Source organism: Sprattus sprattus (assembly GCF_963457725.1).
Source record: "Sprattus sprattus genome assembly, chromosome: 4".
Taxonomy (NCBI): domain Eukaryota; kingdom Metazoa; phylum Chordata; class Actinopteri; order Clupeiformes; family Clupeidae; genus Sprattus; species Sprattus sprattus.
This window is the reverse complement of record NC_137923.1, coordinates 33,446,980-33,470,204: the sequence shown is the minus strand read 5'-3', so window position 1 is coordinate 33,470,204 and position 23,225 is coordinate 33,446,980. Positions and strand designations below refer to the sequence as shown.

At 41.3% G+C, this 23,225-nt stretch overlaps 2 protein-coding genes across 2 annotated transcripts in view; both read right to left on the bottom strand.

Annotated features, from left to right (window-relative positions):
* wls (Wnt ligand secretion mediator) overlaps positions 1-20,086 on the bottom strand; it is a 72,273-nt gene extending 52,187 nt beyond the window's left edge. The window contains exon 1 of the mRNA XM_080836569.1: positions 19,889-20,086. Coding sequence (XP_080692695.1) covers positions 19,889-19,994 — 106 coding nt within the window. The 5' untranslated portion in view covers positions 19,995-20,086. The remainder of the gene's footprint in view (positions 1-19,888) is intronic.
* Positions 20,087-21,233: 1,147 nt separating this feature from the next.
* The window catches only part of ccdc18 (coiled-coil domain containing 18), an 81,418-nt gene continuing 79,426 nt past the window's right edge, over positions 21,234-23,225 (bottom strand). The window contains exon 19 of the mRNA XM_080836609.1: positions 21,234-22,491. Coding sequence (XP_080692735.1) covers positions 22,447-22,491 — 45 coding nt within the window. The 3' untranslated portion in view covers positions 21,234-22,446. The remainder of the gene's footprint in view (positions 22,492-23,225) is intronic.

Sequence of the window (23,225 nt, the reverse complement as noted above, 5' to 3'; positions counted from 1 at the left end):
GAGATGATGCATAGGCAATGAATCGCCACATCATTTCGAGAAGTTTAGCTTTCGTGTATCTGTGTTAACTTGCGTGTGGTCAACTTGTCTGTGCCCTTCTCCAGGTTTGTTTATACGCCCATTCTTTTCTTTTCCGGTTGCGCAGCAGTCAAAATTAAAGCCTATTGGCAACAGACTTTTACAATAATAAAACCTGCGTTAACGCGCAATAAAATAATTGTCGGCGTTAATTAATTGATGAATTAACGCAAGATTAACGCGTTAACTTGCCCAGCCCTAGTTGCCATTGATGAAAAAAGTTGTAAAAATGTAAGCACAGATCAGGCATCAGACAATATAAAACCAAAAAAACAACATTTGACATTTTCAATGGTTAAACTTATGACATGAGCCCACAACCACTGGTATAGGATATGACCGTTAGTGATACCATGGTTCCTCTGAGGCCTGATGCCTGGCAGGCGCCTTTGAGGTAGTTTGTGAGGACATTTCTATATCCCTTCCCCATCTAAAACATTGAGGCCAAAGTGCTACATATGCTATTATTTAGCATGAAGCACAATGAGAGTCAGTTCACCAGGTCAAATTCCTTGTTTATTCACACTTACTTGGCCAATAAAATCTGATTCTGATTCTGAAGTGACAACAATCTGTCGTCGAACTGGCCCGTTGTAACGAGCGCCTGGAGCATGCCACCTGCCCCCACTGACCAAGCGAAAGTTTCCCCGATTTAGATGCACCTTCGTCGATCTAGCCACAGGCGCCGGATGGGGGCATAGCAAGCTAGCTTAGCATAACTGCCATGCAATTCTAATGGTAATGCTACCTAGCTTGGTATGCTAACTGTCGATAGCCTATACATCGTGAAATCCACCAAAATACTCATGTCACTGGCTTTAATTTGGCATGTTAGTAGTACATTTAATATCAGTACAGTTGTTTAATTACTGCTGATATTTACATTTACGGTCTGTAGACTGGTGGTCTACTGCCTCTGCCACCACAGCCACCGTAACCATCATGTCCGCCATTGTTTTAGAAATAAAACGAAAAGCTGGCGGAAGGGCTCCTCCTCTTCCGTACGTAGCCAAGATGGCACATTTTTTGACCGTTTGAGGGACATCATGCAGGCACTTTCAGTGCCCTGAATTCTGCCTGTTTTGTCAGTGAGGTGCCCTAAGCACTGAAAGTCGGGGCTCGAACTGCTCAAGGGCGCGGTAGTAGACAGGGCCACAGTTCTCAATTACCTATTTTCAGAGGTGCCGAGATGTTAAACAAATTAAAACTGATGAGCTCTGAACATTGCAGCATTGTTTTCCATCACATGCACTTTGCATTGCATTGAACATTGTTAGCTACATAGAGATATCGCCACTCCCCACATAAAGTTAATGTGAATTGTAGGAAAGAAGGGAATAAAGGCCTTTTATAGTATGTATTGAAAATGCCTTTTTATAGTATATACTGATATATTGAAAATGCTGTTAGGTAAATGAGGTAAAAGACCAACAATTAAGTGTTCTAGATCTCTGCAAATAAAAGTGGGTTTACTTACGATCCATTTAAATGTCATTGATCTAGCTATGTATTTTCATTTTAGAGAGAGATAGAGTTCTGTTCCAAAACTAGTAAGCTAACTACTTAAAAGGTATGCAAAAACCTTGCAAACATCACCAACAGCCCAGCTGACACCGATAGAAGCTTGTCAACACACCAACTAGTGTCTTTTGGCAGTATAGCTGGCAATGTCATGCTATGAAAGCTTTTTTTTCTCTTCCATTTTTGCAGGGTGTACCAGCCTGTTACACAGAACTACATAGGGCATCTTGGATGGCTAGTGGGGATGACACAGGTGTCTATCTGTCCTTCACATGACTACAGCCGCGGAAAAAATTAAGAGACCACTTCAAAATTATCAGTTTCTCTGGTTTTACTATTTATTGGTATGTGTTAAAGTAAAATGTACATTTTAGTTTTATTCTATAACCTACTGGCAACATTCCTACCAAATTTCAAATAAAAATATTGTCATTTAGATCATTTATTTGCAGAAAAATGACAATTGGTCAAAATAGCAAAAAAGATGCAGTGTCTTCAGATCTCGAATAATGCAAAGAAAACAAGCTCATATTCATTTTAAAACTACACAATATTAATGCTTTAACTTAGGAAGAGTTCAGAAATCAATATTTGGTGGAATAACCTTGATTTAAAATCACAACTTTCATGTGTCTTGGCATGCTCTCCACCAGTCTTTCACATTGCCGTTGGGTGACTTTATGCTACTCCTGGCGCAAGAATTCAAGCAGCTCGGCTTCTTTTCATGGCTTGTGACCATCCATCTTCCTCTTGATCACATTTCAGAGTTTTTTTTATGGGATTCAGGTCTCGAAATTGGGCTGGCCATGACAGGGTCCTGATCTGGTGATACTCCATCCACACCTTTACTGGCCTGGCTGTGTGGCATGGAGCATTGCCCTGCTGGAAAAAACACTTCTCAGAGTTGGGGAACATTGTCAGAGCAAAAGGAAGCAAGTTTTTCTTCCGGGACAACGTTGTACTTTGCCTGGCTGAGGTTTGTAAAAGACCATAAGGATTGAACCAAAGCCGACTGGACGGTCTCCTAGTTCGTCTTCTCTGATGAGTCCAATTTCACAGTAGGTGCAAGACTCTGTGGCTTGTAGGCCTCTCCAGGTCTCCGTCTAACCATCAGACGACCATGTGTTGGGCAAAGCTGAAAATTGGACTCATCAGAGAAGACGAACTAGAAGACCCTCCAGTCCGCTTTGGTTCAATCCTTATGGTCTTTTACAAACCTCAGCCAGGCAAAATACAACGTTGTCCCGGAAGAAAAACTTGCTTCCTTTTGCTCTGACAATGTTCCCCAACTCTGAGAAGTGTTTTTTCCAGCAGGGCAATGCTCCATGCCACACAGCCAGGCCAGTAAAGGTGTGGATGGAGTACCACCAGATCAGGACCCTGTCATGGCCAGCCCAATTTCGAGACCTGAATCCCATAAAAAACCTATGAAATGTGATTAAGAGGAAGATGGATGGTCACAAGCCATGAAAAGAAGCCGAGCTGCTTGAATTCTTGCGCCAGGAGTAGCATAAAGTCACCCAACGGCAATGTGAAAGACTGGTGGAGAGCATGCCAAGACACATGAAAGTTGTGATTTTAAATCAAGGTTATTCCACCAAATATTGATTTCTGAACTCTTCCTAAGTTAAAGCATTAGTATTGTGTAGTTTAAAAATGAATATGAGCTTGTTTTCTTTGCATTATTCGAGATCTGAAGACACTGCATCTTTTTTGCTATTTTGACCAATTGTCATTTTTCTGCAAATAAATGATCTAAATGACAATATTTTTATTTGAAATTTGGTAGGAATGTTGCCAGTAGGTTATAGAATACAACTAAAATGTACATTTTACTTTAACACATACCAATAAATAGTAAAACCAGAGAAACTGATAATTTTGAAGTGGTCTCTTAATTTTTTCCGCGGCTGTATATGCTATCAACATTGTTGCATAGTGTTACTTTAAAAGGTACAGGGGAGTACACATTAAATTGCATTGGTGAGGCCATCTAAAATCTAAGACAGTAAAAACAGGCAGGAAATGGAATCCACGAAAAGCGGTTCAATATGCAGAAGGCACAGTACAGCATGGGGATATCATTGGGCAGGTACAGAGTGGAAGAGCAGGGTTTGGGGTATCATTGGGCAGGTACAGAGAGGAAGAGCAGGGTTTGGGGTATCATTCGGCAGGTACAGAGAGGAAGAGCAGGGTTTGGGGTATCATTCGGCAGGTACAGAGAGGAAGAGCAGGGTTTGGGGTATCATTGGGCAGGTACAGAGAGGAAGAGCAGGGTTGGGGCTATCATTGGGCAGGTACAGAGAGGAAGAGCAAGGTTTGGGCCAGGTGACAGTTGGAAAGCATGGGGTAAGACTACATTGCTGGAGAGGAGGCAGATGGTAACTAGCTTTGTTCCTGGGCAAGAAGAGGAAACTAGACTGGCATGGTGTTGAAACCAGAAAGATCACCTGGGGAGAACTTTGGCCTATGACGCTCCAACAATGAATTTGAATGCGTTTAGCATCTCCACAGAACCTCAGTCAGTTGGACTGATTAAAACATATTTTGTCTGGACGTAAAACTAACCGGACCCAGGGTCGCTTCACGAATAGACAATAAGGTTTTTAAATTAATTGCTGGCTGATGTCATTAAACGACTTCAAGTTCCATGATGTATTGCTGTGAATGCTATAAAACCAGACATAATGTTGTAATCTTAGTGTGCCATGACAGATGTGTTTACCTGAATATTTCACTTATTTTAGAGACTTTACAACGCCATTTTATTTGTCAGTGTATTAATTAAAAAAGCCTTTTATGTTAATGGAAACTCTATTTAATTAGTGTGCTTGCCCGAAGGGAAGCACACTATTGTTCTTCGTTTTTTACTATTTTTTTTATTCTAGTAGTTTTTCTTGCAGCTAACTACTCCTCGCCCGATTGAGCTAGAGACGCCATTCAAACACCAAAACGTCCGGCCCGATCCGGTGCAGGTTGCTATGACTTTTCGTGGCGGTACTCCTTGCCACTCCTTTTTTATTCCTCTTTTTCCATCACCTTTTTTCTCCATAGACTTGCATGGCAGAACTTTGAGGCATTATGACATCATAATAGGCTCATTAAACTGGCTTGCACCTGTGATTCACTGACAACTCTCACTGACACCAGCGCACGGTTCCTCTTCTCTCTCTGTCCCTCTCCATTCAACTGTATAACTAGGAATATTAAGAGACACCTTCCATACCAGGGCTCTACTCACTCATGCATACTCACTCATGTTTACTCACTCGTGCATACTCACTCATGCATACTCACTCATGCATACTCACTCGTGCATACTCACTCATGCATACTTCCTCATGCATACTCACTCATGTTTACTCACTCATGCGTACTCACTCATGCGTACTCACTCATGGGTACTCACTCATGTTTACTCACTCATGCATACTCACTCATGTTTACTCACTCATGTTTACTCACTCGTGCATACTCACTCGTGCATACTCACTCATGCATACTCACTCATGCATACTCACTCATGCATACTCACTCATGCATACTCACTCATGCATACTCACTTGTGCATACTCACTCATGTTTACTCACTCATGCATACTCACTCATGCATACTCACTCATGCATACTCACTCATGCATACTCATTTGTGCATACTCATTTGTGCATGCTCATCCAGCAGGGAGAGCTGGAGAGCTGACACCTGCCCCAATTCCAAGGCACTTGTTCTCTCGGTCATGGCCGCAACAGAGCAAGCACACTCTCGCAGTTCGTTCACGAAACGCATTCTAGTTTAACTTGAAGTCCAGTCAAAACTGATGCCCTCGTCCCTAGACGGCTACTACTTGTACTTTGGTAGTTCTTATACTTCCGTATAACTTATCAAAGATTTATTCCAGCTTGGAACACCATATACAGGAACAGCTGCAGAAAATAAAAAAAGGCTTCCCAGGAGTGGGCAGGAACGTGGGAGCATGTGATGGGAAAGAGACAGTGTGTTCAGGGCTTGACACTGCGACTGATCTGGTCGCACATGCGACTGGAATTTTGGCCGTGCGACTTGATTTAAAATCACGGTTGCACGCATGCGCCTATAGAAATAAGCAAAAATGTAAGGCTTGGGCCTAGATTAGTGGCTTCAGAACCAAGTCATAGGCTGGCATGAGCGCTAAAAATAAACAAGATCCATGCCCCGCTGGCGAAAACTAGTCCCCTGCAATGTTCCCTCTAAGCTGCGCGCGCGCGCAGGCCAGTCGAAGTGGTAGCTCAACAGATTTTTCAGACTGCGCACATTTTTCAGACGGCACAAACTTTTTTTTAGGGGTTAAAAATCTGAGCATCAGAGGGGATGTAGGCTAGGTAATAAACATTTAAAATACTGACAAGTCTGACAACCAAGCCGGATGTGCGTTAGATAGAAAGTATCCTTTAGCTCTCTTGGCGGGCTCTGCTCCAGCAGTTATAGGCTATCATGGCGAAAAGAAAGGCAGAGCAGGTGCTCCAGAAAAAGGTCTGCCAAGCGTTTAAACATGAGTGGCTACATGAAATAGTCCAAACTGACACAGGTAAGATAAAACTTATTTACATATGAAGAAAGGAGTGGCGTGATCTGCAAATTCCGCTCGGAGGCAAACGCGAAAAGAGAGTTCTCTCGTGGGCAAACATGCAGTGAACACAAGTGACATTTTTCTGTTAACCCGTAAAGTTTGTGAGCACTTGAATGCCCGTTTCCCTGAAAATGAGTTGAGTGGGTTGCCTTTGAGCCTGACAAGTTGGATTGTGCAGTTAGTGAATTTGATCATGGGCTGAATGACGTGACCAATCTGGCGTAAAGGTTCGAAGTGCTTCTGGAGGAAGCATAATATGCGGTCCTGGGAGTCTGGGACGCATTTGTCAACAACGAATTCAAGTTCATGGTTAATGAAAAAAGGAAAATCTGACCCCTTAAGTAATTATCTGAAATTGTAACCTGGTTGCTAAAAAGTGAGCATTTTTAAGATCTGGTACAACTTCTTAACATTTGTGGAACATTCCAAGCATCTAGCGCCGACTGTGAACGCGGTTTCAGTCTAATGAATTCCACTAAGACAAAATTGTGAGGCGAGAGAAGATTTGAGGTAGAAATGTCCAATATTTTCAATTAGACCTATTAGGCCATATATAGATCAAAGTGATCTTGATTACTGCAACTACATTTTGACATGTGTTTAGTCAGAAAGTTGTGTCTTCCATAGGCCTGCATCACTGGCGGCTGGTGGTTTTTAAAGTGAGGGAGGAAGGACTGTGCGCCTGGTTGCCATTGGCCTGCTTATTCCGTTGGTGGCATAAGTATGTGAGATACAAGTTGTTTCAGGGTGTTTTTGTGGACTACAGTACTACAAAATAGCAGGGATACAATTGATACAAAGCCACCAGTGTGGCACCACTGTACTTAAAAAGCTGGTGGGCAGCATGTCTTTGGACTAGACAAGGCCAGAAGGAAAGGATGCAAAGCCTATTAGTCAAATCAGGCCTACTCTTGATTTGAAAAACTACAATCTACATTTTGGGCCTACCATTTGGCCTATTTTCCCCCTCAATTACTAAAGCTATTGGTTATTATTTGACTAATTTTATTTTCAGCTGCAATTGACACAATACCAAAAGTGATGCCATTTAAAATGCTCTGAATCATTCACTAACATCCTTTCCAAAATATTAAACAACAAGTTACAAAGGCAACAAGTAAGAGAACATTATTTCAGAACTATTCACATGGGCTGTTAGCCTAACATTGTTTGTGGCAAATGTGGATGTTAATGGATGTCTCAGAATGTTGGTCAATGTGTAGGCTAGAATAGATACGAAACACATCGCGTTCTGAAACATTCATTAACAATTTCCATTCAGAATGTCAGCTGAACGTGAACAGTCAGACTAACAATAGGCGTATGAACAATTTAAAAACAAAACAGTATGCCGATTTTTTTTTTATGGTACCAGTGAGCTATAAGTATTTCGCATACCAGTTAGCATTAACGGCAGCGGTTTTACCATTGGGTTTAGTGACCCTCTTGTTTTGATACTAACCTTCTCTCTGTAGCTCAATGAATGAAACGGTTTGTTCAAAAAAACATGAACAATATCTTCGTTTTCCATTGCACATCCTCTTTATTTGCCATCTTTCTGCAACAATCTTTAAGGGTGACGTGTTATCGATATCCTTCTGCAGAATGGTTGAAGAGGGAAACTTCTTTCGGTATTAACGTCTAATCCCTTCCCTCCAACGCCAAAAGCGTTGTTTATTGGTTAAGTGATGTTGGCGCAGACTCAGACGCTAGGGAGGTCTTTCCTCCCTTGGGCAATGTAAGTGAATTAGCCCCAAGAACCGCCAGTATCAGAGACAGATTCCATTGATCTCAATGGGAGCCAAAGGGAGGACGTCCTCCGTGCAGTAATTTCTTGTTACAATAGGGGGTGCTAATGTTATTTTAACTCAGGGAAACAAATTATAATATTCATAGTATTAAATACTGATATCAAACTGCATTTTTAAAGGAGTTTGGTCAGTTCAATTACAAAAATACTAGGGCTGGGCAAGTTAACACGTTAATCTTGCGTTAATTCATCAATTAATTAACGCCGACAATTATTTTAACGGGAGTTAACGCAGGTTTTATTATTTATTTTATTATTGTAAAAGTCTGTTACCAATTGGCTTTTATTTTGACTGCTGCGCAACCGGAAAAGAAAAGAATGGCCGGATAAACATACCTGGATAAGAGCACAGACATACAGTGGTGGCCAAAATTATTAGAACACCTGACAGATCTGAGAATAATTACCTTTTTTTTGCCTCCAAAACATGATTTAATTTCATAATGTTCATGAAACATGCAGATGGCTGTTCTGAGCACAACAAATATCAGATGAAGTGATTCCTACTGTTTTTATCCACTTTTAACTTTAATATGTGGTACGTCCACCTTTTGCAGCAATTACAGCAGCACATCTCTCTAGCATAGAGTCAATATATTTCTTCAGAACTTCAACAATAATGTTATCCCATGCCTTCTGCAACTCAAGCCAAAGGCTTTCCTTGGAATTTACAGTAGATCTGTCGAATTTATTTTCCAACTTGCCCCGAATTTGCTTGATGGGTTTGAAGTCCGGACTTTGAGAGGGCCGGTCCATAATTTTCAATGTTCCAGCAGATTCCTTGTCGCCGGTAGATCCGGCAATAGTTAAAATAATGTTTATGGTCATTGTCCTCTTTGAAAATAAATCCAGGCCCAATAAGACGTCTCCAAGAAGGAACTCCGTGCCTCACCAGAATGTTGTGGTATACTTTTGTATCCATGATGCCATCAAATTAGCCAAAGTCACCTGTTCCTGAGGCTAAAATTGCACCCCACACTATAATACTACCCCCTCCTTGTTTAACTGTTGGCAAGAGACACTCATTTTTATATCTCTCCCCCTCACTTCGTGGAACATACACGCTTTGCTTGTTGCCAAACTATTCAAACCTGGACTCATCAGTACACAACACTTAAACCAATCTTTATTTGTCCATTTCTTGTGTTCTTTTGCAAATTTCAGGCGTTACACTAAATTGTTCTCTTTCAGTAATGTTTCTTTGCTGCTATTCTGCCAAAAAGTCCTTCTTCTCCCAGTTTCCGACGGACAGTTCTTGAAGACACTGTTGCACCATTAGCCATTGTGATGTTGATCTCGTCACACAGTTCTTGTAAAGTCTTTCTTCGGTCCTTAAGACTGAGAATTTTGAGATGCTTCACTTGTGTGTCTGAGAGTTTCGTTTTTAAACCTCCCTCCTTTCGGTTCTGGTGCCATGGTGGTATAAAGTGTACTTTACAGTGCTGGGACTGCATCTCAAGTCCTTGGCTATGGGGCAGTAACTCCAGCCAGCATCAAAAAAAGCCTTTATTCAAACCCGTTGCTCACTCGTTAGCTCCTTCTTCACCTTAGCCATGTTCAAAGAGCAACATGTGCTTCAAGACTGCTTCTAGAGGCTTTGGATCTATACAATTTTGTGGTGTGGCCTCAGTGACAAAACCCTCATCAAAATCACTTAATGAGCAGGATAGGCCTTGTACATTCAAAAGAATCGCCAAGCTGTGTTCTAAGACTCTTGCATCACCATCAATTTAACCACAATAACACCTGACAATGATTACACAAGTAATTTGGCTTCTTCTGTGCAGGAACATGATTGTGTGACTGACAGTGAAATAGGCCTAGCTTGTTTTTGTACGGAAAATGACCTAAATCTCATTATGATGGCTCTATTCTATGATTAATATAGCATAATGATGACTTTGTACATATTGAATTAGTTTTTAGAGTATTTTAATGGCCAATTCAACAAAAACAACTGAAAACTCTTAAATATGTCTAGTGTTCTTATAATTTTGGCCACCACTGTATATACAGTTAAACTTGAAAGGTTGACCACACGCAAGTTAACACAGATACACGAAAGCTTAACTTCTCGAAATAATGTGGCGATTCATTGCCTGTGCATCACCTCCAGCAAAGTTAACGTCAGTGGGCGTTAACCAGTCAGCTGTTTAGCTAGAATCTATAAGTTCGTTGTCTGTGAATGATGCTAGCAGCAGTTAAGCAGCTGACTATCCTAGCCTGTCACCCTACTGGATCTACCATTAAGATCACATCAGGATGACAAGAAAATCAACTATCGAAAATATGATTTTGAGCTTGTTGTGCAATGATATCCCCCGTCCTCCCGGCTCCCGATAAGTTAAGCTAACTAATTTGAACGTGCTAGCTGTCGCTAGCTAGCATGGGGAGTTGCCATTAACTAGCGAGCTACAAACATCAGAGGGCTATGGCAGAAACAACGTCATAAACAGGCTGGTTAGTTACATTACAGGGAAACCAGCCATCAAGTACATGGAATTGAGTTGTAATATTGTCAACACAACTTTCTGGTGCTTCACCACACTCTAAACATCAATGCCCTGGCAGTGGCAATAAGCTTCAGTTTTGTATTTGTTTTGATAACATTGTTTAAGTTGAGAATTACACAAAGTATTTATTTTATTAAACTGCTACTATATAAAAATGCTGATGTTAAGTGTTTGCACAACAAATGATGTGGAACTTTTGTTCATATGGCAGAACATTTAAAATAAAAGTGCGCTATACACTACCTTTGAATTGATTATTGGATTTTGTGTAAAAAAAAATGCGATTAATCGCGATTTATCAGGGAAATCATGCGATTAATCGTTTCCTCAATGGAAGAACCTCCTCTGGCCTGCATACAAGATGAGCCACGCAGCCAAATAGGCCTATCTCCCTCAATGAAATTCTAATGACATGTTTTGTAGCCTAGTTTGTTGCAAACCACTCCAGTTATTACATTATTTATAAAGGCTACCTTTAGGAAAAATTACACCAAAATTACTATATTTATTGTAAAGCACTGCATTATAATTTTCTTTCAATGAAGTTACACTTAAATGTTGTTCCTGCTTAGAAATGACTAAACACCTTGGATACTTTTATTTTGTATATATATATCGTAAGGAAGTGGTTCAGCGCTGGCCGTTGAGCCAGGAGACCGGAGTTCAGCATCTCTTCTCTGTCTAATTAACTGACTGAACGTTGTTGTTTTTTTTTAATACAAAAGAATTTGGTTAAAACAAATAGTGTGATTTGTCCTGCTTCCCCTACCATCTAAATCACCTAAAATACCATGCAATTCTTTTCCACCTATCAATGTAGGCCTTTAACTAAGCAAAGACATGCCTTGCCTTTTATAATCTGTTCAAACATGTTATTCTCAGTCTCAGAGTCGTTTGAAAGCCATCAGCTAGTTTTTAGTCGCTTAATATTGTGCCTTAACGGACACTACGCACCCGGACCCTTTTTAGCTATCAGTCAGAGAGTCTCAAGAGTTGTTCGAAAGCCATCAGGTACTTTTTACACGCTTAATATTGGCTGCCGGTCTTTTGTAAGTAAGCACACATCAACAGGTTTCGCGCGCTAGCATCTATATTGCTAATAGCAATTCCTCCTTTTGTGCGACAATATTAAGCGACCAAAACGTAGCTGATGGCTTTCGAACTACTCTTGAGACTCTCTGACTGATAGCCAAAAAGTGTCGGGGTACATAGTATCCGTTTAGGCACAATATTAAGCGAATAAAAAGTTTTAGCTACACCTGCCTGCTGGTAACCTGTAAGTTAGCAATGTCCGCTAGCATGTCAAAGCTAGCAAGCCCCCGTTGTTCTTTAGTAAAATGTTGTGCAAACAATGCCCTGTTTTGTTCAAATTTAATTGTGGGTGCCGTCAGATATGTCTTAAAATCACAACACATTAAGGACTTTCTTAATTTAAGCACAACAACAGATGAATAGCTTCAAGCTAACAAGATAGCTCGTTACACTAGCACGAGCTAGCTAATGAAATGTGCTTACTTTGATACTATAACCAACTAGCGAATCAACCACTTTCCTACCAAAGTCAAACATCAAGCACATGGTTGTTTTGGTTGGTTTATTGTAGGTCAAATACAAGCAAGCTGGTCTCAGGTAGCAAAGTACAATGCAAGATGCTCTGAAGTAAATCGCGTTAGGGTGACGTATTTGCGTTGGCATAGCAACTGTCACTCAAGAGTCGTTCGAAAGTCAACATTACATCACCCGGGCTCTTTTAGGCATCCGGTGCCTTTTTAGCTTGACAGTGCCCCTAGATATTTGCTGGTGCTCCCAATTTTTCTGGGTTAGGAGCACAGTGCTCCTAAGCCAAAAAGTAAGTCTCAAGCCCTGGTGTTGCCTCTCCCAGAAGGGGGAAGATAACTGACCCAGTGATTGTGTGAACTTCCATTGAGAGAGCCAATGGCCATCATAGTTAAAATCATTTTTAGTTGTGAGAACCAAAAGTCACTGATTGCTACCACAATTTTATAAATGGAGTTGACTGCTCTGACCAGTTATAAGCAAGGAACAATGCTCTTAGGAAAGTCATGAGGTGGTGGAAAACATTGTTGTAAATAGCTTTACATGTTTTAAGTTACACCATGCTGAACACCTGGACAACCTATTCCTCAAGAGGCCGCTTAAATATTCTATTGCTTAGTACAGGGAGTAGTTGGTGCTAGTGACAGCTAGTGGGATTGGATAATTACGGTAATCCACCTGCATTTAGACCTCCAAAGAGGGAGTCAGATACCTTTGACTGTGCATCTTACTCAGTTTAATCAAACAAAGAAAGTGCAAGGTGGTCTTTGCCACTCAAAAAAAAAAAAACTGAAGGTCCTGTCTTTCTGCAACGCACCACAGCGCTAAGTTTGCCTGCACTGCAGACAAAAACGGCTTTGCGATGACATACCAGAGTGTATTGCAAGGAAATGTGATGTTTAATCTGTTACATAGACTGAATGCTGAAATTAAATGTAATATCATATATTTTTTATTACTATTTACAGTGGTATCCAGTATCCTTTTCTAGTTACTCTAATTAGTTTTCATAGAGATGTATTTAGTGTTGTTTTTACTGCACATCAAAATGACCTAGAAATGTAGTGTTGAAACATTTATATACAAATACAAGGTTTTATTTTTATAGAACAAACCACAAAATTCGGAGACCTTTTGTCAATACAGATCCATAACTTTGCAGCTAAAGCTGTGCTCCCTGGTTGCTAGGCTAGCCAACGAGCTAGCTAAGGAAAATCTAAATAAACTTAAACGATTTAAATGGAAGAGCTCCGTTTGCATTAAATGAAAGCTAGTTATCTGGCTGATGTTATAGTCGCCTCGATTTAACTTATACATTTATAACGGGAAAAGGTAGAAACCCTCAGTGTAACTTCGTCTGAACAAGTTCATATTTATGAGCTCGAATTCACACGAATGTCAACACAAGTTCATTTTAAGCTAGCAGCTGCCATCTGTAAGTACTTTACTTATATACAGAATGTTGATATGAACTATGAAAACAACCAGTAGTCAATGTGCAGCTTCCAATTGAATGGTGACTTAAGATACTCTCTTAAGATTACTATCTCTATCTGAGTTGGGGCAGTCTGTCCTTCAGTTTAGGTTGAGGCATGAGGATCTCTCGCTACAAGTTTCACCTGTTTGTGTTGGAGTAACAAATGTTTGTGGAGGTTGCTAGTCAATTGCAGTCGAGATGCGCTTGTCTTCAGGGCACAGCTTACACGTGACATAACTGTTATATTTTTCTCTTTTACGGATACAAATAGAAGATAATGGGAGTAGCCTATTTCCTTGTCTGGGAATTCCCAGCCCCTTCACTGCATTTCATTTGCTCAGTTGGTCTGGCGAACTACTCAACAGCGGTCCACTTCAGTCACGTAATTGGAGACGCCTTTAACCAATCACACCAACGATACTATACAACGATACAACGATTGGTAATAAAGCAAACACATATTTTTTCTGTATGAGTTGTTCCAGGGCAAGTTTCTGTTCTGTTTTCAAAGAAAACTTGCCTTACTGAAGTTTTGCGGTGCTTCGGCGGCCACCATGTCCAATGTTTAAAAACTATCTTTGCCGTAGCTTTTGTTACGCAGACGTGGTTATTTTAAATCCGCCAATGGCGCGCCAGGTAGCCAAAAGCCAGTTTGTGATTGGCCCCAAGGATCCTTACAATGCTGAAATGAACTTCTATAGAAAGTTTGCCAGACCCACTTCTGAGGCAAAATCAAATTGGCTGGAAGAGGGGCGGGACTTCCCAGACAAAGTATTTCCATCCATCGAAACCTCAGTGGTCACTCGTTTCCTGCCATCATGTTTATTAGCCTTTTACTCGCTGTTTGTTGATTGGCCAATATATAAGTCCCCTACCTACGGCACAGGGATTTTAACATCTTCCCTGTGCATACCCTAAAGATTATATTCAATTAGTATATGTTAATAAATGTGTTTTTACCTGAAGCAAATGTTAGCTTTTCCCATTATTTTCTTCTTGGAGTATACCAGAATAGTAGTTGCCTAGTACCGGGGACGCTGGCGAGTCAAACGCCGCTCCGTCTGGGTTGTTTGTATTCAGTATTTTACATATTTTTCACGAATCCATTGGATATTTTGTTAGATTTTTAGTTTAGTAGTTTAGCTAAGTGTAACAGTTATATATATATAGTTTTCCCTATTAGTTATTTTTTAGTTTACTTTTTCACATGTTTCGGCTGGAGTCATCATAGTGCTGCGCTGACCTGCGCTTCTGAAATTGGTGGACGCCAGAGAAGTTTGACCGAAATAGACCATTGCCAACTGCAACATTGACTGGATTAGCCTAAGGATGAGGCAGCAATACACACAGAGTGAACTTAACAGCCTATGGGGAAACTTTGAGCCTCCTGCAGAGCTCCTATTCCAACGTGACATTCTCCGACGTCGGAAGTATATCCACCGCGGATCCCGTTGTAACAAAATTACCAACAAGGCGATTCCCTCTCTCTGGTCTGCTAACCGCTGTAAAGTGAAGCCTGATCGACGAGTTGATCACTGTGTACTAGCCTCCTTGCCCAGGTCAAATGTGCACACTCACTTCAACCGACTAAAAGTTGGACTTTACAACATCAGATCCATCTCCAACAAAGCTCCTTCGATCAACGAGTTTATTACAGACCATGACATTGACTTTTTGTGTCTCACTGAGACGTGGCAGCAAAGCAATGACTTCTTCCATCTGAATCAGGCTGTCCCGTCTGGATTTGTTTACATCTGCAAGCCTCGCACCTCCGGGAGAGGGGGTGGTCTCGCCCTGCTCTATCAGGAGAACATCAAGTTAACACTGCTCAGTCTGCCTGATCAATCCTCGTTTGAAATGCTGGCTGTCGAACTTCAAGGAGCTACACCCACCATTATTGCGGTATTATACAGACCTCCAAAACCATCAAGTGTGTTTATTGCTGAACTGTCAACTGTCCTCACTGAACTGAATGCAATGTCTCCCAACATTGTTTTGGTGGGTGATTTTAATATACACATGGATAAGTCTTCTAAAACATGCACTAAAGACCTTATGGACATGCTTGATTGTTTTGACATCACCCAATATGTTGATTTTCCAACGCACAACAAAGGTCATATTTTAGATCTGGTCTGTTGTTCTGGTATAACACCTGCCAATTTCAGTATTGCTGAACTACCCATCTCAGACCACAAAGCTGTGCTATTTGACTGTCTGTCCATTAGAAAATCAAAAGTTCAGCGTGTCATGTCTTACCGCAACATCAAAAAGGTAGAGCCAGAGGGATTTACTTCACTTGTTGCCGCCTATCCTTGCCCTTCTTCCAATGCTTCAGCAGCGGATCTGGTTGACCACTACAACAACTGCATGTCTACAGCTCTTGACAGTCTTGCCCCCTTAAAGACACGGACTGTTTCATTTGTGCACTCTGCACCTTGGTTCACTCCTGAGCTACGCCAAATGAAATCCATGGGTCGATGTCTGGAACGGCTTTCAAAAAAGACTGGTCTTGCTGTCCACCAAGAGATGTACTCGGAGCACAAACTTCAATACAAAAAAGTACTCTCTTCTGCAGAGCTCACACTATGCAAGGGTCATTAATGAGGGAAACGGAAACACCAGGGCTCTCTTTTCCACTGTGAATGGCCTCCTCAAACCACCTGATTGTACCATCCATCAGAGTGTCTCTGTTGAACGCTGCTCAGCCTTCCTGAACTTTTTCCATACAAAAATTGAGGCTATCCACCAGCAATTGGAATGTTCAATTACTCAGCTGAAACAACCATGCTTGATGAACACTCTGGGATCTCACAACAATGAACTCTGTGAATTCAGTCTCCCTGCTGAAAGTACCATCTGTGGGCTCATAAAAAAGTGCAACTCCTCTACCTGTCATCTGGACCCTCTTCCAACAAGCCTGGTTAAGAGCTGCCTGCCATCCATTGCTCCGTTGATTACATCAATACTCACCACCTCTCTCCTCTCTGGCACTGTACCATCATCATTTAAAACTGCTATTGTCAGACCAATGCTGAAAAAACCTGGACTGGACTCTTGACAACTTCAACAACTACAGGCCTATTTCCAACTTGCCTTTTCTCTCCAAAGTTCTTGAGAAGATAGTGGCAACTCAACTCCAGGATCACCTGAAGGCCAATGATCTCTTTGAGCCATTCCAATCTGGATTCCGTCCTTTGCATAGTACTGAAACGGCCATGATCAAGATTACTAATGATCTCCTCTGTGCAGCTGATGATGGACTTATCTCCATTCTGATTCTCCTTGATCTCAGTGCAGCCTTCGATACTATCTCACCATCTTCTGCTGGAACGTCTAGCTAATATCAGAGTGTGTGGCAGTGCTCACCAGTGGTTCACCTCCTATCTCTCTGGAAGGACACAGTACGTACAAATGCTGAGTTGCAAGTCTGAGAGTACTGCTGTGACAAGAGGGGTGCCCCAGGGGTCTGTGTTAGGCCCTCTGTTGTTCATCATCTACCTCCTCCCACTTGGCACTTTCCTCAGGCAACATGGTGTTCAATTCCACTGTTATGCTGACGACACCCATCTCTACCTCTCACGAAGCCCACTGCTACTCTTCCACCAGCTGTACTTACTGCCTGCCTCCATGACATCAACTTATGGATGACACAAAAATACCTGAAACTTAATAGCAGTAAGACTGAGCTGCTAGTGGTTGGCTCCAAATCAGCTCTTGCTAAGATGGAACCGTTCACCATATGTGTAGATGGCAGCACCATCCCTTGCGCCAACCAGGACAAGAGCCTTGGTGTCATACTGGACAATACACTATCATTCAGTGAACACATAAACAGTATGTCAAGAAGTGCCTTTTACCATCTAAGGAACATTGCACGGCTTCGCCCAGCGCTCACCCAGCAGAATGCAGAAGTCCTTGTGAATGCATATGTGACATCCCGCCTTGACTACTGTAATTCCATCTTGTCTGGAATCCCAAATAAGCTACTCCACCGGCTCCAACTCATCCAGAATTCTGCAGCAAGGATTGTAACACGCTCTAAATCCACCAGCCATGTAACACCATTGCTTATGCAACTGCACTGGCTTCCAGTAGCCTACCGAATTCAATTTAAAGTCCTACTCCTGGCCTACAAGTCCCTACACAACAGTACCCCCATCTACCTCTCTGACCTCCTGGAATCTTACACTCCTGCCCGCTCACTGAGATCCTCCTCAGCAGGCCTACTGCATGTCCCTAAGGCGAACCTCAGCACCCTGGTAGAGAGGGCTTTCAGCTACATCGCCCCCAAGTTGTTGAATTCACGGCCAGACTACATCAGACACTGTGACTCAATTACTGACTTTAAAAGTAGACTTTAAACTAATTTCTTCAAGATAGCTTTAATTTTTCTTATTTTTATTTATTTCTATGAAATGATTGTAATTGTAATGAGATGATTGTTTGTGAAGTGACCTTGGGTGTCATGAAAGGCGCTTTAAATAAAATGTATTATTATTATTATTATTATCATTATTAATACTTAATTCACATGTTAAAATCACAAAATAATTATGTGGGGGGGGAAGCCCCCAGATCCCCCTACAGGGGTTTGGTTTATCCCCTTTTTCAGCACTTCAGAGTTTACAGGTATGTATATTAATGTTAATGTTAAATTGGAACAAATATGCAATACATTTCACTGTAATGGGGCATGACCTAACATGAGACTTTGGTTTGGCCCTCGGCCCTCCGCTCCGAATAATATTTGGCCATGACAAGAAACTATTTGGGCTCCCCTGTTGTAGAGAAATATGTTTTGTAGAGAAATATGTAGAGAAATATATTTTTAGAGAATTAATTTTAAATCCAATAAAATATTACCATATGTACTTCACACCATTCATTAAAACTAGTACTTCTGATTATGTAAACAAATTATGTATATTCCATTGGTGGTAGTACGAAATATACTTCAGAATGACTTTAGATGAAAAATGGAATGTTCGTCACGGGCGCTAAAGGGTTAAAGCACTCTCTGCGTCGTGCAAACGCCTGCGGCAGCTAGGCTGCTGTATTTTGCATGTAGACTACCACTGCCATTTCATGAACTATTGTGTAGATATTTAAAGGTCTGTTATCTCGCTTTGATGTCAACAATATGAGGTCGGAATTGAGGCCGCGTCTAGCTGCCTGGCATGATGGCGTAGTAGGTTAAAGCGAGTCGACATTGCACGTCTTGCTGCAATGATTGTTGTAAGTAGCCTACCTGGAAGTCTTCCCTACTAAATTACTCCAGTTTCCCGGGCCACCGAGCGACCACAAAGGAATTTGGTGTCATGAAATCAAACAAAAGCGAACGGCCTATCTTTTTCCCTCCCGGTAACTCCCCTTTCCAAGTAGTTAAAAGAGTTCAACTCAAATTGTCAACTGGTGTTAAACGTTTGAATCACACACAGACAGATGTACAATAAATTAATGCACGACCAAGTATAGGCTTGGAAAGAGTTACTTCTGGACTTCTCGATGCAAACAAAAACGATGTCGCATACAGGCAAGACAATGTTTCAGAAAGGAATCCACAAAGGTGAAGACGAGTATACACACCAATGAAAATGACGCAAAGTTCGCTTTCTGAACGTACTTTTTTCGGGACTAACTAGATCAACTCAATTATTAACGCTTCAAAACGAAAATGTGATATTATCCTAAACAAATCTGTCCAATTTTGTTCGAAGTTTCCCAACGTTACCAACTCTAATAAGCTAAATAACTCTTAGGCTAGCACAGGCCTAGAGGATACCATTGTGAATGTGCAATTCACGAGTAGGGTAGCCTACACATTCCAATGGTCTTATACGGATTTCGATTTAAAAGACTGCATGAGAAATTAATAATTGAGGCTATAAAATGCAACACTGTAAAAGACTAGCTCAGCCCAAATGACTTGAACAGATTTATTCCTGTAAATGCTCAATAACGTTACGACTTTGTTTTCAGCTTGAGTAACGTTTGTTTAGGAAAACCTGAAACTATTTTACATGAAAGGTGGACTGTCGGTATTAAGGAATTATTTTAGTCTGTTCGACATAGACATAAGGTGGTAACCTGATTTCAAACTCGGTATGTTTTCTTACATGGCTAAACTTGTAAGCTACTTTTTCTACATAAGGCAGAAGATGGAACAACCACTAACTTTTTGCTCACGTTATTGTAGCAAGCCAGCTCAGTGGCGATAACAGCCAAGCTGGGCTATGGCGCTAAAGGCATGTTTCCATGAGCCAAATAACCAAAAGGCTATCCTAGCCACACTAGCTCCTGTCCGCACTTGCACATTACTCACCTATTAAGCCTCCCACCATAAATGAAAACACTTGAAAAAGAAGCAGGATAACTCCGACGATCACCAACTTTTTCGTGCTCATGTTTTCAATAATGGCCCCTGCCATCTTTAAGATTTTGTTCCGATCTTGTCAACACACAACTATTTGCTTAAGAAATATCTCAGCTTGTCGTTGCCTGCTGATCTAAAACAAGATTTCAAATGTGTTGCCTGTAAGATCCAAGCCCTTGGTCGTGGTGATGGGGCAGTCACATGACCTGTTCTGCATCCTGCACGACGAGGAAGCCGGAGTGGCACACATCGTTACATAGATGTCAAACCATGCAAACGTTGATGATATCAGTGAAACGATTTCAGCTTTAGCCAACTGGATTTAGTCAACTAGACATCAAGACTCGTTTGCCAACAGCGCACAATGCCCATATGAAAAAATACTATAGAATACAAAATAAACCATATTATTACACGGCTCTTCTTAATGCTGTAGAATGCTCCATTCACTTGAATGAGGCTTCCCAACGTTCTGCGGTCAACTATTTTCCGATAACTGACCGTTGCTATGCAGTTAATGACCGCTGTCAAGGAAAGTGGCCTTTTTGCCTCTGATTCACATCTTTCGTAGCACTCCGCAAGTAGTACGGTAACTTATCAAGGGAGTTTCAGCGGACGGTTGAGCAGCTGTGTTCTAAAGAATGTTCAACTGTCTTTGAAGTTCAACGTCTTTGGCGAACTATTTCTCTGCTTTTTAACACTACGTATAGTAACAAAAACAAATACATTGTAAAAAGACACACTGTGTTAAGTAATTGTTTTAGTTTTCGCTTTCGCGTCGGGGTGCTGTTCGCCCTGTCGGGGCTTATTTTCCCGACAATGACCTGCGTTCTATACATTATCCCTTACGTATACACTACATTTTACTATAGTAAATAGTCTTTTTTTAACCATTGTTTAGATATTGTAGCAGACAGGGAGGTTGCGCTCTTCCATGTGTGTGTGTTGTAATTCGTCCCAGAGTGCTGTGCAAATGTTAATGAGAATGTTAATGTTTCATTCTGTGTCTAATGTTCGATTGTGGAATGTCTCCCTAGCTCTGTTAGTGTGTATTTCTGTATGTATATTATGTAGGCTTAACTCGTGTTTTTTCCTGTTCAGTGTCATTGTTATCCAAAGTATTTCAAAATTAGATGGCAAAATAACCCTGTGCGCTGCCAGAAACAGTAACTGTGACTATATCAACATCATGGAATACTGTTGACGGAAAAAGAGACTTTCCCAAAATGTCTCTTTATTTTCTTTGACAAAAAAAAGAGACTTTTATTAGTATAAAACATAAAGGCATCTGGAATTATGACGGTCATGATTATTACCAACAGTGTAATTTTTGTCAACAATAAACAATAACTTTCATGCTGAGCTCTCTTTGATGGTGTTAACTGAGCTTGTGACAATGGTGAAGGTTTAGGTTTCTGACGTAAAGCTGGTGAGGCTTTTGGATGTTCTGACCAAGCTCCCTGATAATGGCACAAATGAAGGCTGCCTTGAGGAGCCCTGAGCATCACTGGTGCGAAATAGATGGAAATAATGAATGTGAAATAACTTGCATGTAAACTTGCACTACTAAAGATGCTGAAACATTGACTCAGAGTTAAAGAATCTTCATGGTGAGTGCCAAGTAGTTACTCAGCACCACTCTCCAGAGCCAGAATACTGTGCATGAACTCAACTGGAAGAGATTTGGTTTGAAAGTGGTTGAATGTATGCCTTTTTTTTATCCTACCCACTCTATATGAGATGAACATGAGATGATTAAAAAAATGCCCATAGATGAAATAGCTTAATGGCTATGAAATCAGTTCTTCCTTTTGATGAGATGTTTCATAGCACCCCATCATGTCATTTCTTTTACTTTGGTGAAATTCTGACAGTAAAATCTGTAAAAAAAAAAAAAAAAAAAAATGTAACTTAAAATGCCAATCTCCTCATCCCACCCCCACTGCACATTACCAACACATATAATTTAAAAGCTTTCAGCTGATGTCACATGCTCAGTAGAGCCACATTTGAGTGTTCCTGATGTCTCCCTCTGGGTCCAGCATATAGGTGAGGGGGTCATGGAGAGGCCAGAGGTCAGTGTTGTTGTTGACTGGGTCATCCTTGAGTCCAGCAAACAGAGCAATCAAACAGTCTGATCAGTGGTGAGTCCAGCACACAGAGCAATCAAACAGTCTGATCAGTGGTGAGTTCAGCACACAGAGCAATCAAACAGTCTGATCAGTGGTGAGTCTAGCACACAGAGCAATCAAACAGTCTGATCAGTGGTGAGTTCAGCACACAGAGCAATCAAACAGTCTGATCAGTGGTGAGTTCAGCACACAGAGCAATCAAACAGTCTGATCAGTGGTGAGTTCAGCACACAGAGCAATCAAACAGTCTGATCAGTGGTGAGTCCAGCACACAGAGCAATCAAACAGTCTGATCAGTGGTAAGTCCAGCACACAGAGCAATCAAACAGTCTGATCAGTGGTGAGTCCAGCACACAGAGCAATCAAACAGTCTGATCAGGGCAGAAAAGAGGAGAAGTCAGCTGTTCTGGAAGTGATGACCTGATGAGGGATGGAGAACACAAAAGGAGGAGGGGTTAACAGACGACCCAAACCGTCTCATCCCCTTTACCCAGCAGGCAAAGCATTGGCTGATTAATGTTAGCTAGCTCAGCTATGAGATATCAAGTTATGTATCGCATCTTTCCATTGGCTGATTAATGTTAGCTAGCTCAGCTATGAGATATCAAGTTACCGTATGTATCGCATCTTCCCATTGGCTGATTTATGTTAGCTAGTTCAGCTATGAGATATCAAGTTATGTATGGAGCATCTTTCCATTGGCTGATTAATGTTAGCTAGCTCAGCTATGAGGTATCAAGTTATGTATGGAGCATCTTTCCATTGGCTGATTAATGTTAGCTAGCTCAGCTATGAGATATCAAGTTATGTATGGAGCATCTTTCCATTGGCTGATTAATGTTAGCTAGCTCAGCTATGAGCTATCAAGTTACAGTATGTATCGCATCTTCCCATTGGCTGATTAATGTTAGCTAGCTCAGCTATGAGATATCAAGTTAAGTATGGAGCATCTTTCCATTGGCTGATTAATGTTAGCTAGCTCAGCTATGAGCTATCAAGTTATGTATGGGGCGTCTTTCCAGTAGGCAGCCTGCATACAGAAGTGCAATTTTACGGTCATATCCTGAATGGTTCTTGTGACGACATCTGTCTTGTGCAGGCATGACAGATGGGCATGTGTGGACAAGGGGGTTCTAGGTCTGCTATCAATCAAT